The 17746-nt window shown below is 39.4% G+C and overlaps 1 protein-coding gene across 1 annotated transcript in view; it reads right to left on the minus strand.

Annotated features, from left to right (window-relative positions):
- LOC129724966 (fringe glycosyltransferase) overlaps positions 1-17746 on the minus strand; it is a 252940-nt gene that overhangs the window by 148591 nt on the left and 86603 nt on the right. The window contains exon 3 of the mRNA XM_055680283.1: positions 7728-7776. Within this exon, the coding sequence (XP_055536258.1) occupies positions 7728-7776 (49 nt within the window). The remainder of the gene's footprint in view (positions 1-7727; positions 7777-17746) is intronic.

The following is a 17746-nucleotide window of genomic DNA, read 5'->3' on the forward strand; positions in this document are numbered from 1 at the left end:
AATTAGGAGTAATATTAATAAAAATCACAGGAGGGTTGTGTGCAAAGCCACGACCGCGAGGTTGAAGTAGAATACTTTTACACAGCTACGGCTGCACATTAACCTACGGCCGGGCGAAACGGTTCACGCCGCTTTTCGCGTTTAGCCTGGCAGAGGCCTAATGTGCACGGCCAACACAATAGAAAGGTGTTTTCACATTGAAAATTAGACACGGCTTTACTGGAGTAAGTGTTGGCAAATGCATCTACCGCTAATACCGCCGCTATCGTACGAAAGCGCTTCGTTTCATGTGGGGAATAATATCAGCAACGAAAATGACGCGCGTCTAAGCACACCCGAACTGTTTCGCCATGCCGCTTCCATTTACTTCCTTATAACATCCGCCTCATGGAAGTACCGGCTGCACCTACCGCTGAGGCTGTTACCATACTGCTACTGGTACCCAAAACTATTAACTCTTCAAATTAAGTGTTTTATTTGTCCTCAAAAGAACAATTGTTCAATTCCATTTCGGATATAATACAATCGCAGCTCTGTAATATTACTGACAGTAATATTCTTTTGAACAAAATGATCCAACTTTTCCATTAGAGGAAGTGCCGGCTGATGTACGGTAAAAATCTCGCCCGATCGCTCGCGTTGGCTTTCGTTCTCAGGCAGAGTCCTGAGACGTGATGACCAACCACAGGGCAAGTGATTTGTTTAATTTGAAGGCAGCCATAGGCGCAACCCGCTGATATATTCTGTTACCGCTGAGTGCTGATATCTGCTGCTGCTGTCAACGTTATGGACGGTCCATCCAGCTCACCTTCCGACTAATGAATGTAGCTAGTTTACCCAGAAACACTCTTTTATAGCCGAAGGGTGCTACGTAATAGGCCACGCTCTATCAGTTCAGTTGTTCCATTCACTAATGTTCTTCAGACAAATTATTCCACAATTCGCATTTGATTTTTGTATCCAGCGAATAAACACCGATGGTGCTCTCGCAAACGCAACGGTTTTAACCCGTATCTTATTGCGGTTTGTAACATCAAGCGATTTCGTTTGCTCGTTGTTGCGTGTTGCATCATGTTGCAACTTGGCAGCTGGGAGACGACGAAATTCTGTTTATGCTGATTGATTGAATCGACTTCATATTAGCTCTACACAGTCGAACTAACTGCTTTTGTGAATGCGTTCTAACAGGGCAGTTTATTATTCATTGTCGGTTATGCTGATCGCAGCCTTTGCGCTGCCCTTACAGTGGGGGGTTTACTAAATAAAGTAAAAATTAGACAACTACAACAGAATTTGATTGCATCCCGCACAGAATGTCTGCTTGTGTTGATGTCAGAAAATTATTAACCTTCAATTATTTTTTTATTTGCCTTGAAAAAAAGCATTTTGCGGTTCAAAATCGGTTGCTAATTACAACCTTTGAGCTGCCCTGCCCCTAACATTGGGGGAATTAAGATACACGGACAACATGCACTGTGGAAGCTATTTTACATTCAGTAAATTCGACGGGTGCGACAGATTTAAATTGCTAGGATGCAACACAGAATGCTTGCTTGCGTTGACAAAAATTATTAACTTTCAATGACTTGTTCATTTGCCTTCAAAAAGGCATTTTGATTTTCAAAATTGGATTTCCTGATGGCAATCTTCATGCTGCTCCAACACGGGGGGAATAATGGCTGTCTGGCGACACACGCTGAGAAAAACCGCGCTGCTCCTGAGACGTAGTGACCAACCACAGGGCTAGTGCTGCTGCTAAGGAAGGACGACTGCTGTTGTCGCTGTCTAGAACTATTATGAGCGGCTCCGGCTGAAACAGGCTCTTATATAGGCCAAATAGCATGTTTTTAATTGCAAGGTATATGATCCTGTCGACCGTACTTGGGAAGCAAGCATATAACGACCAATCAGAGGTCGAATTTTTCGTTTTGACACGGCTTGACTATTTTCAATAGTACAATAGTGTAAATAATAAAATTACAATTATCTTATTTTGGGAAGAATCTTAGAAGATTTTCCAATCTATTGCTGCAAGAACGAAGGAAATCCATCGAATACTAACCGATTTATTAGCATTTGAAATTGGACATATTTTTCACTTTTTTCGGTTTTAGATTTTCATTTCACATCCCTATGTAGCCGAACTTCCTGAGAGAAGTATTCTACTTCAAAAGAGCAGATTCAGATTTTATTTTGGATTTGATGAGAAAAAATAGGAAAGTGGATTGTGAGATTACCATGAATAATAATATTTTCGTTATATTATTATATTGCTGCACGTAACAATTGTCTCGTCATTCTTTTCATCCTCACTTGTATTTCCGTGTTGTTTTATTAAATTTGAAACCATTTTCATCACCAACGAGTACGATATAATTCACATCGTATGGATATTAGCCAAATTGCACACCGTTTTGTCAACTGACCTTTCGTTTATAATTGAAAAAAACGGCTACTGTGTTAAAAATACGTGGCGGATGGAATTTTTCTACAGATTTCTCTGTTTCAACTCAACGGCAAGGTTCCAGCATATATGAAGGGTGATATACTCAATAAAAAAGTTGTCATGAACAGTCAAAATATGTTGTACCGACAAAAAACTTTCAAATGTGTATTTCTCGATTCGATGCCTACGGCATATTAGCCAATTTTTGAATTATGGGCAGAATAGAGCTATGGAAAATTATGGACGAAAAAGATTTCCCTGGGAAACTAACAAGACTGATCAAAGTCACCATGGATGAGTTACAGTGCTGTATGATGATTTCGGATGCGTTATCAAGACCGTTTGAAACAGGCAAGGGACTTCGACAAGGCGACGCACAGTGGGGAATCGCTGGCCATCAGCCAAAAAAATTTTTTTCGTTAGCTGTTTTATAATATTTTTCCTTTATTGCTATAACATTCAAGTGTCTAAATCTAAAATTTGGGCGCAATATCATGAAATCTGAATTTTTTATGACTTTTCAAAGTTTGGCGAACTGACGTTTTTTGTCTTTTTTTTTGAAAAAAAGTACATGACTTTGAAACGGTCGGTAGCTTCAACGATAGCTTGGATTTTTTTGACGTCAAAGAAAAAGTTGTTGTAAATATTGTGCAAAACAAACCCTTTTCATTAGATATTGTAAAATTTAATCATAATAGGCCTGACACTAGAAAAAAGTTGAAAAAACGTGATTTTTTTGTAGAAAAGTAACTTAAAAGTTTTGTTGCCGCAGTTTGCCACGGTTGTGACTACATTCAAAATTTAGGTAAAACGTAAGCTCTCAAATGCATATTGGCCGTTGCTGCGCAAAACTGCGCAAATTGCCACTTTAGTGAAACAAGCGATAGCAGTTTTATTCATTTTTTTTGAGGTCGAAATTTTATCCAGGATTAATTTTAATCATAACCATTATACCCCATTAATGTAAATTTATGATATCGAACTCAATCCGTAAGTATAAAATAAAAATTTGGACAAAATTACAAAATTTATCAATTAAAAGTTATAAAATAAGTGTTAAATAAGAAAATAGTAAACAAATCTTTATGAAACTTTTAATTATGTCAAACTTTATCGCTTTCTGCAAATTCAAAACAATATTGAAAACATTCACCCCTTTTCAGTTTATGATCATGAAATTCGCTAAACTGATTGAAGTGTCAAATACTAGCAGCAAATTCATACCATCAAACTCCGGCTAACAATAGCCCGTTTGAAGATTGCTTTCGCTTCGCACTCGTTGGCATACAAAAATAAAGCACACATTTTGCTTAACGAGAAAAAAACAAAGAACAGTCGTCGCCCTCCGCATCATTTCTTATTCATTTAGAACGTTGTGTCATTCCAGCGGCTTGGTTTTCAAATTCATAAATTCGTTGAATTTTATTATGGAGCCTTCAACTTCAGCGGCACCACCTAATTCAATGTCTACTAAGTTGTCAATTCATGGTGTTATACATGTATTTAAATGTCCTCTTCAATCATAGAAACCGGATTAGGAAGATAACATATATATGAAACAATAAAACATCGAAAATTACTAGAAGAAATGAAAATTGCAGCGAAAGACATTTTTCCTGCTGATAAGTATAATGAACTTTAAATTTTCTGGAAACAGTTCAACACGAGATTTAAGCGATCACAGCGGAAGATGATAATGCTGATGATGATTTTTTCAATTTGTAATTAGTTTGTATTACTTATGTTGTTTTAGTTTATTTAAAAAAATATATATATATTTCGGCAAAATTTATTTAGTTCATAAATTACGTATTTTTTAATGAGAAGGACGCCCGGTGGCACTACTTGTGGTGAAAGATCATTCTATAAAAAAGGAAAAAAGTGCCAAAAAATATTAAAAATTGAATTTCGTGCTTTATGGACGACCCCAAACAAAAAATTGATGCCAAATTCGTGTTCAGCGCCCCAAAATTATGTAAATACCAAGTTTTTGTCGCATTTACCGACACTTTTTTTGCTTGGCCAGCCTTTCTATGGAGTCGCTCCACTGTGCGACGGTCTTTCCTGCCTCTTGTTTAATAGAGCGCTTGAAGGTTTAACGAAGCCATCTGCTTCGCTGACGACGTGGATCTTGTCGGATCTATCTGCTAGTATCTGCCAGCAGCGGGAATCGAGCGCGTAGCGAGTACTCGACGAAGATAAATTCGAATTTGTGTACCTCGAATCATTGGTAGCGTCAGACAACAGTTGCAGCAAAGAAATCCATAGATGTAGGTACTGTAGCTCGAAAACGTACCTGCTACAGACTTCACAAGACGTTGAGGTCTGGTAAACTTTGCCCCCGTACCAAGTGCACCATATACAAGATGCCCTTTACGGGCACGAGACATGGACAATGCTCGAGGAGGATTCGTAAGCATTGACCGTTTTGCAACGAAGTGTGCTTGGGACCATCTTCGGCAGAGTAAGTGAGGATAACGTATACAGGCGAAGAATGAATCACGAGCAATTCTACGACGAACCCAGTATCCAGAATGTCGCTAAATCTGGAAGGGCACAATGGGCGGGACATTATTTCATTTATTTGATATTCCGTCATAATGACATGGCCTGATTCACAAAGTTTCTCCAATTCACTCGGTTATTGGCAGCCGCTCTAACCGTGTACTCCACGGCAGATTGCGCTCCACCTGGTCTACCCATCTTGCCCGCTGCCCCCGCACCCCCACCCGTCTTCTTCCTGCCGGATTCGAGGCAAACACTATCTTCGTACGGTATTTGTCCGGCATTCTTGCAACATGCCCTGCACAGCGTACCAGTCCAGCGTTAGCCACATTTTGAACACTGAATTCGCCGTTGAGCTGCGCGAGCTCATGGTTTATTCTCCGGCTCCATATTCCGTTCTCCTGCGCGCCGCCAAAAATCGTTCTCAGTGTCCGCTGTTCGAAAACTCCTAGCACTCACAGGTCCTCCCCGAGCATTGTCCACGTTTCATGCCCGTATAGAACAACCGGTCTCATGAGCGTTTTGTGCAGGCTTAATCTGTTCGACCGCAGTTGCTCGTGGAGCCCATAGTAGATACGACTTCCGCTGATAATACTGCTCCGGATCTCACGATTGGTATATTTGTCCACAGTGAACCAAGATAGACAAATTCGTCGACTACCTCGAACTCATCCCTATCGATCGTAATGCTACTGCCTAGGCGTTGTCAGTAGGCTTTGGTTCCACCGGCTTGCATACATTTGGTTTTAAACGTATTCACGAACAACCCAATCCTCGCTGCTTCCCGTTTTAGTCTTGTGTACAGTTCTGCCACTGCCGCAGTAGTCATGCCGACAATGTTAATGTCTTCAGCAGAGCAAACGAATTGGCTGGATTTGTCCGCCATTTTTTATTTGAATTGAATATTGCACACGTGTTTGGTTTAGCAAGCTGTGTATTTTTCCCAAATGGAGCATTTTTTTTAGATTCAAGAGTAGACCCCTTTCGATTTTGACAATATTCCAAAATGTTTTGTGTTGCCAAAATTAAAGCGTACAAAAAATGTTTTTTTTAATGATTCATTTTTTACTTCTTGAAAAACCTGTATCGAGGGAGTATCTGGAAACCAATTTTTTTTTGTGCGAGAAGATTGGGGAAAGACCTTTCAAAATAGATTCACCATATTACATTATTCTCTCTAAGGGGGGTGGTGTAGCATGAGAAAAATTATATTTGCGCCTAAAGTGTCTCCATTTTAGGTCTCTCTACCCATCACCACTTTTACCTCACACAGCTGTCATGTGAAGAATTGTACGCGATATGTACTATAAATAGGTAGTGCCAAAAATAAATGAGTCTTGGCCTATCGACTACTCCTAAAGCCAACAGCTTATTTTATTTCAAAAAAAAGGAAAACGAACTTAGTTAAGTATAGTTTGACTACCATCGTTAGAGTAGTTTACCGGTATAGATTTGGCCTATGACGACCGAAGCATTTGATATGACCATCAAAGACAATTGATGATGGCCATTATTTTACCGCAACATGTTTCGGCCATACATCCGTAACCAGTTTACCGATTTCGGCCATCCGCGGTGGCAACATAAAGGATCATAATACCGTTATTTTGGAAGTTGTTGAACTAAAATTGGTTAAAGAAGAGTCAAGAAAAAATGAAATATGGTTGAAAAAAAACGAAGACACATGTACCAAAATCTAACCGTGTTATTTAATGCACAGAAAGCTTTAGGTGTATTGAAAAACTTTCTAGAAACGAGTTGCAGAAAATTTACAATAGTTTGCAAAAATAATCCTTTCCGATCGAGCCTGCAAATTTGTGTAATTAGAAGGTGACTGAAACTAAATTTCGGTTTTTGGACGTCCAATTCATTGTATTATCAGACACATTGCTAGTGTCAACTGTCAACATTGCAGCTGCTATGAAAAAAAAGGAAGTGTTTTTATCTATCTAGGAATTATTTCGATTTGAGTTTTGGTTTTCATCATTTATATGTGCACAATTGTGTGGGCTTAATATCAAAATACATAATTGCAACAAATACCAAATTTTAAATTAATACAATCAATTTTTCTTTGATTTTTTTTTGTTGAAATTTGACATTTGGAAACATTTTATAAAATATTCAGAATTTTATTAAGTTAAATTTTAGATAAATATATAAAAATTAATTTTGGAAAACTGGTATTCCGTATGAAAATACACCCTTTGCGTAAGTAATTCGCGATTCACCAGCTATAAAAGTAGATTCATAGAAATCTGTTATCAATATTACACGGATCACTCTCAGGCATCGAACAGATTATAGCATTCATGTACTCGAAAACACACAGCCCAATGTTTTCTGAAACGGAATTTAACTGAGCAGGTTGCATGCAACTAGATATTATTGAAAATCTACATACATAGTGACCACAACAAAGAACCGCGTACGACAAAATCCTACCGGTTTGCCAGGTGTTGCATTTAATTTAAGTTGCCCTGTGGATGTTACGAGTTGAGGCAACGCGATGACCTACATAACCGAAAGTGAAGGCTCGAAGGCAACGGAGCTACATTTACATTTGCCAGGAGCAAAGAATATTTATGGCAATTATTCTGGTAAAATGTAAGTAAGCTATACTTTTATTTCAGTTTCATGTGATGAAGTCACTGAGATGTCTGACCAATTTGTCTCAACAAGAAGATTTATTATTTACCATCCAACGGAAGCCCCTGGGATTCCATTAGTGAGACCGCAACATCAGAAATAAAATAAAATCCCAATCGATACTTACTGGTCAACTTTTGATAATGCTGATCGTCAGTGTCAGTGAAGAACCACGTCTGAAAGAAACCAAAAAAAAAAAACTATAATGAATCCATTTTATCTATAGTCAGTACTGAAATGAGAGAAAGAGAAAGAAAGAAAGAACGCAAGATCAAAGTCGCACAACCACTTGCACGGGTCAATAAAAAATCTAATCAGCTTAATTATGCTCATTAAAAGCTACCTTCCAGAGATACCTCTAACCGCAGCGGACGGCCCCAGGGAGTGAAATTTGCTGCTGCACACCCTGGTCTTCGTCATCGATTCGAACCCCCCGACAGTACGAAATACGGTAAGAGTAAAGGTATTGATCCCGATCTGTCAAAGCGACGTGGTAAACGGACGGACGGGGAGCAAGTTGGCGAAAGGCTTTTTCCTTTCGCAAACTGTCGGCCCCTAAGCCGGCCTGGCAGACATCATCATTAAATTAAAAACAAAAAGAGAGAGAAAGAAAAAAAAAAACCTTGGCAGTTTTGATCCGCGGCCGACGGCAGCTGTTATCAATCTTTCGTGCGGCTTCAAAACTGATGGCGAGAATGAGCGCAGAATCGGAGGTGAGAGTCAGGTTTCAGGTTTCGAACCAAACATGGCCGCATTGGCGACGCGTTTCATAAAAGGGAAAACTTGTCGCACATGGTTCATTTTTTTTTGGTACCTATACGTTCCAGTCAGCGCACGCAGCCAGGATCGGCATCGGTTAGATGACGGATGGGAAGTACCGGTCAATGTCGGCCGTTCAGGCCGTTCGTCGGTTCGTGCCGGGGGTATTTCGTGGGATAGGGTCCGGCGGGTCGTGCTGCTCTAAAGGGCCTTAGTTGTTTGCGGTTTTGCTGGCCGGGTTTTAAATTTACTTCCAGCAAGTCATTTTTAGGTTTATACATATATTGTATTCGAAGTTGATTACGTATAAATAATTTTGAATCATTAATTTTCTAACAACTTATGTTTTGGACTTTCTAGTACTCCTAGGAAGCAAAATCTTAAAAATTTGCAAAACAACGGGAATTTCTGTTGAACACTTGTGTCACTAGCGGCTAAACCGGGACCCCCGAGCAAGAACCGCAGAAGATGGCCCGACGCCGGTTGGCTGGCATACATGATCAGAATTCCAAATGTGTGTAAAAGTGTAACCTGCGGTATTAGTAAGAACCGTGGCATGTCTGATGCTGTATGTGACACACTTGGCACTTGGGCTGCCATCGCCACCACCACTCCGCCGGCTGTTGAACATGAAGGCGACAGAAAATGAGTGCAGAAAAAATGCTAAAACATTCAAATGCGAAATTAATTCAATTGTTGTTTATTTTATACCTTCTAAACTCGTTGTGTTCCGTTCCGTTGATGGCAGCGAATGATGCTGGAGGGTCATGAAACTACAATTTCTCTTATAGCCAACGAATAAGTGAAAAGCACTGTGTGCTGGCTGTGAAGTTCATTGTCTCACTTCCAAAGCTCCACGGACTGAAGCCCGGCTTCGTCGTTCGTCCTCTTTCGAGCGCTGTTTTTGATTGTTATCTACCATGTTAGATCTCGACTCTTGGTCTAGCAGCAAGTACATGGCGCAAGAGTGAAACCCCATTCAAAACAATGGAATCTAAACACACATACCCGCAGTCCGACCCATGGAAAATAGTTCAAAAAAGTTTCCAAAGTTTCATGTTTTACATGTCGGCTCGTTGGACTTATCGGAAATTAAAATCACATTCGGCCACAGCCAAACCGCACTATACTCCCGCTCGCGACGGTTACGAAAGCTGTGTTGCTGCGGTCCTACCAACCACGAGATTTATGATTATTTTGTCTCACTTGAGTATTCCCTCAACGTGAACCACCAGCACACCAGCGGGAGTCCTATGGACTGTCTGCCCCGGCTCTAGTCGAACCAGTCCCCTGCCTGGACCGTGATAGTCGAAAACGGCAACAGGACGACCGAACGTCGCAAAATATCGCGCTGTGCGGCCCCGTCAATGTCGCAGCCGCCGATTGCGATAAATTTGAATAATGAGAGCGTGGAAAATGGTAGATCCTATCGGAAGCGAATCGGAATTGGTTCGTGCGCCCGCGGAGTGGGATTATCGATGTTATTCTCAATCGGATGTCATTTCATTCGCGCGTACGGAGGGGGGAATCAGACCGGAAGCGCGACAAAGTCTCTCGTTGGTTGGGGGAAGGTCAAAGAAGCGCTCGCCGGGTGATATCACGACACGCGAGTTTGTTCTTGATAGGGATGCAGAGTGGTTTTCGATACTAGATTAATAATAGGATAAGATCTCAGCAGGACTAGTGGATTGTACTGAAACGAAACACGAATCACGCTTTTGAGCAATGATGATGGGCAAACTAGAAGCAAATTAATTTTTGTCATCAAGGGTTTTCGAACAAGAGGACAAATAGTGACAAATTGGACGACTTATTCGCCTTTAAGCATTCGGAAATTTTTACTTCACATACCAAATATTTTTGCAGTTTCGTCTTTCTCTACCGGGCAAAGTTATAAGGCTGCCTGAGTTCAATAAATTAGACAAGTTTTCTCAGCAGTGGCTTGTCCGATTTGACCTCGCTTAGTTGCATAACGAAGAAAGCACAACCCATTATGCCCGGTAAATTTATTTTTACTAGAGTTATTTCGTATCTGTGATCGAACTACAGTACAGTTTTTTTTTTCCTTAGCGAACGAGCACATCGGCTCCAGCATAAGCATAAGTAGATAATTTCCAGATTCTGCACGACTAAGCACAAAGAATTCGAACATGTGTTCGCTAATTTTCATTGGAATATGCTCGAAAACAATCCGTCGAATTATTTTTTTCGATCGTTGAAACTATTATGTCAATATGAAACCAGGAGTAAAACTACACGTATATGGCGTAAAAAATGTTTCTGTTATGGATAGGCGGGGGGATATCTGTATTTCAACCAATTTTTTCTGATTCTAATTTACGATCGGGAGGATGCCCAGTAGCCAAAAACTGACTCAAGACGCTCTCAATTTTGTGTAAATATACCATAACAGCTTCGGTAGGGTATATTTCAACATATTCCGAAAAACTATTTTCCTTTATTTCTGAAAGTGGTAGCTTTGGAGGCGTTCTTCAGTATGAACCGTTCTGTGCATCAAGATTTCTTTCAGAAATTATTAAAATATAGATTTAAAACTACAAAATCATATACTCAAAAGTTGCTGAATATGAAGTTCGCATATTGGCAATCGCTCCTCTATATAGGGACTATCTTATGTGCAGGGCCGGATTTAGACGGAGGGGGGCCCGGGGCAAATTTGTTTGTGAGGCCCCCTTTTCTTAAAACATTTAGAGGTACATTCTGGGAGGTGACGAGCAAAAAAAAAAAAAGGTCGGCCCAGGACTTGGGGGGGCCCTTGAATCGGGAGGCCCGGGGCATTTGCCCTCCCCCAAATCCGGGCCTGCTTATGTGTATTGCTTAAATGTCTATTCAAAATTTAAGAAAATGTTCTTTCGAAGTAATGCTTTAAGATAGAGCAATATTGAATTTTTATATTTATGAAATATTGGATAATGTAGTAATTTTATTATTTGATTTTAATAATCATATATAACATAAAAATATTTCTATAAATATTCGAAAATGGTCTTATTGCTTCTGGAAAAAATCATAAGCTAGAAACATAAAAAAAAGTCGCCACTATACAATCCGACTGTAATAATCATGACCATAGTCTACCATCTAACACTAGTTTTTCAACTTCAGTTATACAGAAGAAAAAAAACAGTTCTACAAAATGGAACTGCCACCGGGGCTGCCGTCATCCGTGGTCGAACGCTACAAGTTCAAATATCACATTTCGTTTTCCCATTTCCCGCTTCTCTCCGGGATCACTGTTCCCATTAGACTGGTTCTTGTTTATGCTCCGGTCTGAACTTTGTGTATCATATTCCGTACCGAACATGGCCCGGCTTAGCCAGAAACATCTCAAAGCACTCATGAAAATCGCATGTGTGTAATTCTGTACCCGTTCTTGCTGCCGCCGTCTTTGGCGGGTGACATATTTTAGTTAACAAGTTCGTAAAAATTAAGCCATTATTCATCACTTTGCTTTTCCGCTTTTCCATATGAAGCGGCGCGGCGTGAGCATAAGTGATGTTGCTTTTGTCTCGGTCCTTGTTCGGGATTCCGACAGAGTGTAAAGTCATAACCCTTCCACGGTCGCTCCGTCCGCCAGTGCACAAAAGCCAAAGTCAGTAAACCACAATAGTAACTTAGTGGAGAGCATGTTTACAGTCCCAAAAACGAGAATGATTTCTGGTAAACAGATCAAGGCCAAAACATATTCCCTTCTTGCGGGCAAATTCCTAGGAAAACAGTTGCGCTTCACATGTGCGTGAAAAAATCTACATTTAAGTGAATTTATATAAAAAAAAACATCTAGCGGAAGTGCTATCTTGCTTGAGCCGTCGAGGAGATTCGTTTTTAATAGAGACATCAACACTCACTCGTCTACGCATCTATGGGCAAACGTCACCTGAAGTGACACTGATGAACCTATTGCGATGCGGACATACGCTAAGTCATCGATTTCCATATTCTCTAGGACGGGTTGAACTGTACGAGCGATCCGACCCGTCATTCATTTCTAACGCTCTCGGTTTACATCTGCACATTGTGGCGATGTTCCGCTTGTTTCATTCGACTGTGTGTATCACCGCCGAAGCCGTCCTCGTCCTGACTCCGGAGGCGGCTCGCTCTTCTGCACAACCTTAAGTGGCTTCAAAAGTCGCCCAGCCAGCTTCTGGTAGACCACAAACCTGAAAGCAAAAAAAACCTCAAACTTCGGTCGCCGCCGGACAGTAGCCCGTACTGTGCGAAACAGATCAGAATCCAACACAGAAGAAATTCGATTATATCGGCGCGACATTCAATCAAGTTTTTCCTTCCAGCTTGCATCGTAAGCACTGAATGGTCTTGGGGAGTATAAAAAACCAAGCCGAATCCCAGAAGGAAAAGAGAGCGGATACAAATTAAAATTCAATTCCTTTTGCGACCGTGGACACGATTTCTCTGCATTCAAGGCACCATACAGACTTGAACAGAGGTTTATCAAATTTTAATTTCTGCACAGATTGATACTCAACCTTTGAAACCACCAAATTATTTTGATAACCTAAAGGCGTGAGGCGTTTCTGTTGAGACTCGCCAGAGTTGCCTCCGACTAGCGGCCACCCCAGAAGCCACTGTCGCCGTCACTGCAGACAGTGCAGTGGCGTTCCGTCCAGCTTCCCATAAGAGCCGGCTGTCTCTCGCTATCATCACGATCTTGTCATTAAATAATCATTTGTCCGCTGAATTCCAACTGCTGGTTCTCACCTTCTGTGCGCTTCGCTCCCAGGTGAAGAAGCGCAGCAAGAGTTTATGCGACATTACACAGTGTGATTTTGATGTTATGGAGCTACTGTTGTTACCGTACTGTATGGTAGTCGGTAAGCGAGTGAAGGTTGGTCACATTTTTTGGCGAAGACAGTGGCTGGAGCGAAAAAAAACCTCTTATGGAATTGTACATTCCGCACTTGATTTGATTCGATGACACACTGTGACGCGAAAAAATATCCGTGCGAAACCTGCGGACAGCTAAACTTTTCGTTTCTAAAATTGACAGCCGGTAGACACATCTACGAGAAAGAAAAGAACGCTGCTGAAGCTATCGTATGGTGAACACAGTCGGCCTGAGCTACCGGCTGAAACGCGTGTTGGTTTATGTTGGTAGGTATGTTGGAAATCAGCGCGGAAAACACTGCATATTTTGCTCACATCTTGACAGGAAACCTTGTTGCACCGATTTGCGGTTGTTGTCTGGGATGATAATCTATGCGGTTTGTGTTTTATTCTTCTTTTGAAATGAATACTTTATACCAAGTCGTAAATTGTTTGATTCAATTTGAAATTACGGCAGTGTGAGAATAAAGTATAGAATTATTAAACTTAAAACGATGAGACTAACAACGTTTTCTTGAGCTGAGCTTGATTGATATCGATGAGACTAACAACGTTTTCGTACAAAAAGGGAGTGGAAGACATCGTATTGGAAACAATTAAAACCCAATTGAGTTGAAAATGTATCTACACTTTCGAAGATGAGACCTGAACCCTGTTCCTTTTTGGGTCTCGATTACCATTCAATAAATATTAGGCATAGGCACATTTGACAAAAAATATTTGCAATTTACTGAAGAGATTCTAGGCCAATAATTGTTTGTATGCTTTTACCTCAAAGTTTTTCAAAAAAGAATGAGATAACAGAGATGTTGGATATCTTAAAATTGACTTATAATAACCGATAAACATGCCAAAATTTAATACTTAATATAGCATAATTTAGCTGAAAATCTTGTAAAACGTCAAAAATGGCGAAAGAGGACAACAATCCCAAATTCGGCAGATAAAATGTGTTAAAAATAACTGAATACAATTTAAGCTTAAATTCACCGAGAACACATTTGGGACCAAAATAAAAGAGAGAAGATAATAATCCTATAACTAAATGTACCTACAAAAAAACCTAAATTAATCCACCTAGCGGTCAGACTCAGCCTTTCTCATTCAAACTTGTTATTTGTAAAAATTGATTTACATGATTGCTTAAATCCAATAAGGGTATATGCACTCTTTGGGTTCTAAAAAATTAATGTTGTAATTAAAGTATAAAATATGAAATTTGACGTAAGGTTAGTGCTTAAGAAATAGCGAAATAAAAGAAATGACTCTTAAATTCAAACAATTTAATCACGAGCGTATCGGGAACGTTAAGATAGAACGATACCACATTTAAATCATGTTGAGGCCATATATATTGATCAAAGCAGGTATAGTGATGAATAGTTTTTGAATTTCTTTTCGTTCCAAAACTTTTGAACCACATATTAAATTGTTATGAAGTTTGAAGTTTGTTATATGTAAGTTTGAGAGATGACTCGTTTGTATGACACTAGTTATGTTCGTGTGATACTTGAGATTATAGACTTACGTTGTTTTAACAATTTAATACATAACGGTTGCTTAAGTTTGATTACAATCAAACTTGTTCAATCATAATTCATCAGTTAACTCTTAACTAGCCCGTTCATCTGATATCATTATTGTTCGAATCGGTTGTGTAGTTTCTAAGATAATGAAGTTCGTGATATTCACATTTCGATACATTACAGACGAAGTTACAGTCCGATTACAGCAAAATTCAATGGGGTGTTACGAGGCAGCTAGACCTTTTATTTGACACTAAAATTGTGGAAATCGTTTCAACCATCTCTGAGAAAAGTGAGTGAATCCAAGTAGTCTTCGAAATATGTTTCTTTTTATAGCTGGATTTCACATTATTAAACAAAACAGGCAAATTAATAATCCGTTTGCAAAAAAAATCAATAGGGTCTTATGGGGTAACAAAACCTTCCATATGACACTGATTTTCTGAAAATCGGTCCTGCCATCTCTGAGAAACATGAGTGAGATTAAATAGTCTCCAGAACACGTTTCTTTCCATAACTTTTGAACCACATGTTCAATCTTCATAGAATTCAAAAGTTAAGGGTTTTTAAGGTAGCCCGTTCATTTGAAACCAATTTTGTTCAAATCGATTGTGTAGTTTCTGAGATATTGAGGTTTCGTGATTTCTATATTTTGATACATAATCTCTAAACTAGAAATAAGATTACAATGAAATTCAATAGGATCCTAGACCTTTCATTTGCAATTAATTTCATTGAAATCGGCTCAGCCATCTCTGAGAAAAGCGAGTGAGATTGGGAGAACGTTACACTCACACACACACATACACACACACACACATACAGAAAATGCTCAGCTCGTCGAACTGAATCGAATGATATACGACATTCGGCCCTCTTGAGCACTTTTATACCTTTAGTTTTTGCAGTGATTGCTATACCTTTCTAGGAGAAAGGCAAAAAGTGAAATGATAGAAATGACTTTTTATTTCAACTTCAATCCCGAGCGAGGCCACAAACATTGAAATAGTACAATATCAAATTTAAATGATGTTTGGGCCACATATTTTGATCGTAGCTATAGTTTTAAACAGTCTGTGGGCTACGTTTCTTTCTATAACTTTCAAACCACATGTTTAAACATTATGAAATTCATTGTTTAAGGGTTTAAAAGCCCAATTCAAATAAAGAATTCAACTATGTTCATAGCTTCTGAGATATAAGACCGATTTTCACATTCTGACGCAGCGCCAAAACTGAAAGTTTGATTACAATGAAATTCAATAGCAACCTAAGCGCCAAATAGACCCTTCATTTGACACCAACATAGAAAGAATCGGCCAGACCATCTCTGAGAAAAGTGAGTGCGAAAAAAAAGGTGCACATACACACCCACACACAAACATATACACCTATACATGCATACATGCAGAAAATGCTTGATTCGTCGAACTGAGTCGAGTAGTATATGATATTCGGCAATTTGGATCAATTTTCTACCTTTCAATTAGCCAGTGATCGTTAGGAGAAAGTCAATATGTTTACTTTCATTATGTGATTTCACATTTTTATGAACAACGGACAAAGTTACAATCCGATTAGTTTGCACCTGTTGCTTGCGAGTCTAAAGTGGTTCTTTCGCTGAGCAGCTCATCTATAACGCTTCAATTGACGAATGCCGGTTAGTCCAAGCAGGTTTCATCGGTAATCGTTGAAGTGGGACGTAAGCTTCGATCTCTGCGTTGAAAATGTCGACAATATCTGTCAAATCCTGTTGCGAATTCAAAAACTGCCACTCAATTGCTGATAACGCTTTTTTCAGCACACCGTAATCAACCAGTCGAAAATGGAATCCACGACGTTCCGATACTATTTCAAGGACAATACGTCCAGAGTAGGATGATCCGGGTCAACATTAACCATAGCTTCATCGCAGAGCAGTTTTGAAGTGCCGGCTCGTTCCCAAGTCCTGGGCCAGGAGTTCTAAAGCGCGAATTCTCAACTGCAGCGCCAAAACTAAAAGTTTGATTACAATGAAATTCAATAGCAACCTAAGCGCCGAATAGACCCTTCATTTGACACCAACATAGAAAGAATCGGCCAGACCATCTCTGAGAAAAGTGAGTGCGAAAAAAAAGGTGCACATACACACCCACACACAAACATATACACCTATACAAGCATACATGCAGAAAATGCTTGATTCGTCGAACTGAGTCGAGTAGTATATGATATTCGGCAATTTGGATCAATTTTCTACCTTTCAATTAGCCAGTGATCGTTAGGAGAAAGTCAATATGTTTACTTTCATTATGTGATTTCACATTTTTATGAACAACGGACAAAGTTACAATCCGATTACAATGAAATTCAATAGCAACCTATGGGGCTATTAGACCTTTCATTTGACACTAATTTTGTTAAAATCGGTTCAGCCATTTCTGAGAAAAATGAGTGAGTTTAAACAACCTCAGGATAACTTTTCTTTACATAACTTTTGAACCATATGTTCAATCATAACGAAATTTAGGAGTTAAGGGTTTTGGAGACAGCCCGATCTTTTGCGACCAGTTTTATTGAAATCGGTTGTGTCGTTTCTGAGATATTGATGTTTCGTTATTTTCACATTTTGATACACAACCTCTAAACTAAAAATCGAAAAATGCTTTGTAAGACAGAAACAAAAAAATGAACCAATAACTAGCTTAAAATCTATGTAGGCACTTTTGAACAGGATCCACGGATCGCACAGTGGTCGAGTGCTGGAAAAACCTAGAATTTTCATGTGAATATTTGTGATGTTTTTCATTTTGTTGAGGTTCCTCATACTACGATTAACATTTTTCCAAAAGTTTCATACCAATCGGTTGATCGGTGTTCGATTTTTGGCAGTACTTTGAATATTGTTGTAACAGGCATTTTCGATTATTTTAATCTTCTAATTTTTAGTTTAACGTCATATACCCTCTTAGTTTAAAATCGATTTTGTATCAACAAGTTTTATTGCAAAGGGAAA

This window comes from Wyeomyia smithii, chromosome 2, assembly GCF_029784165.1.
Source record: "Wyeomyia smithii strain HCP4-BCI-WySm-NY-G18 chromosome 2, ASM2978416v1, whole genome shotgun sequence".
NCBI classification, from domain to species: Eukaryota; Metazoa; Arthropoda; class Insecta; order Diptera; family Culicidae; genus Wyeomyia; species Wyeomyia smithii.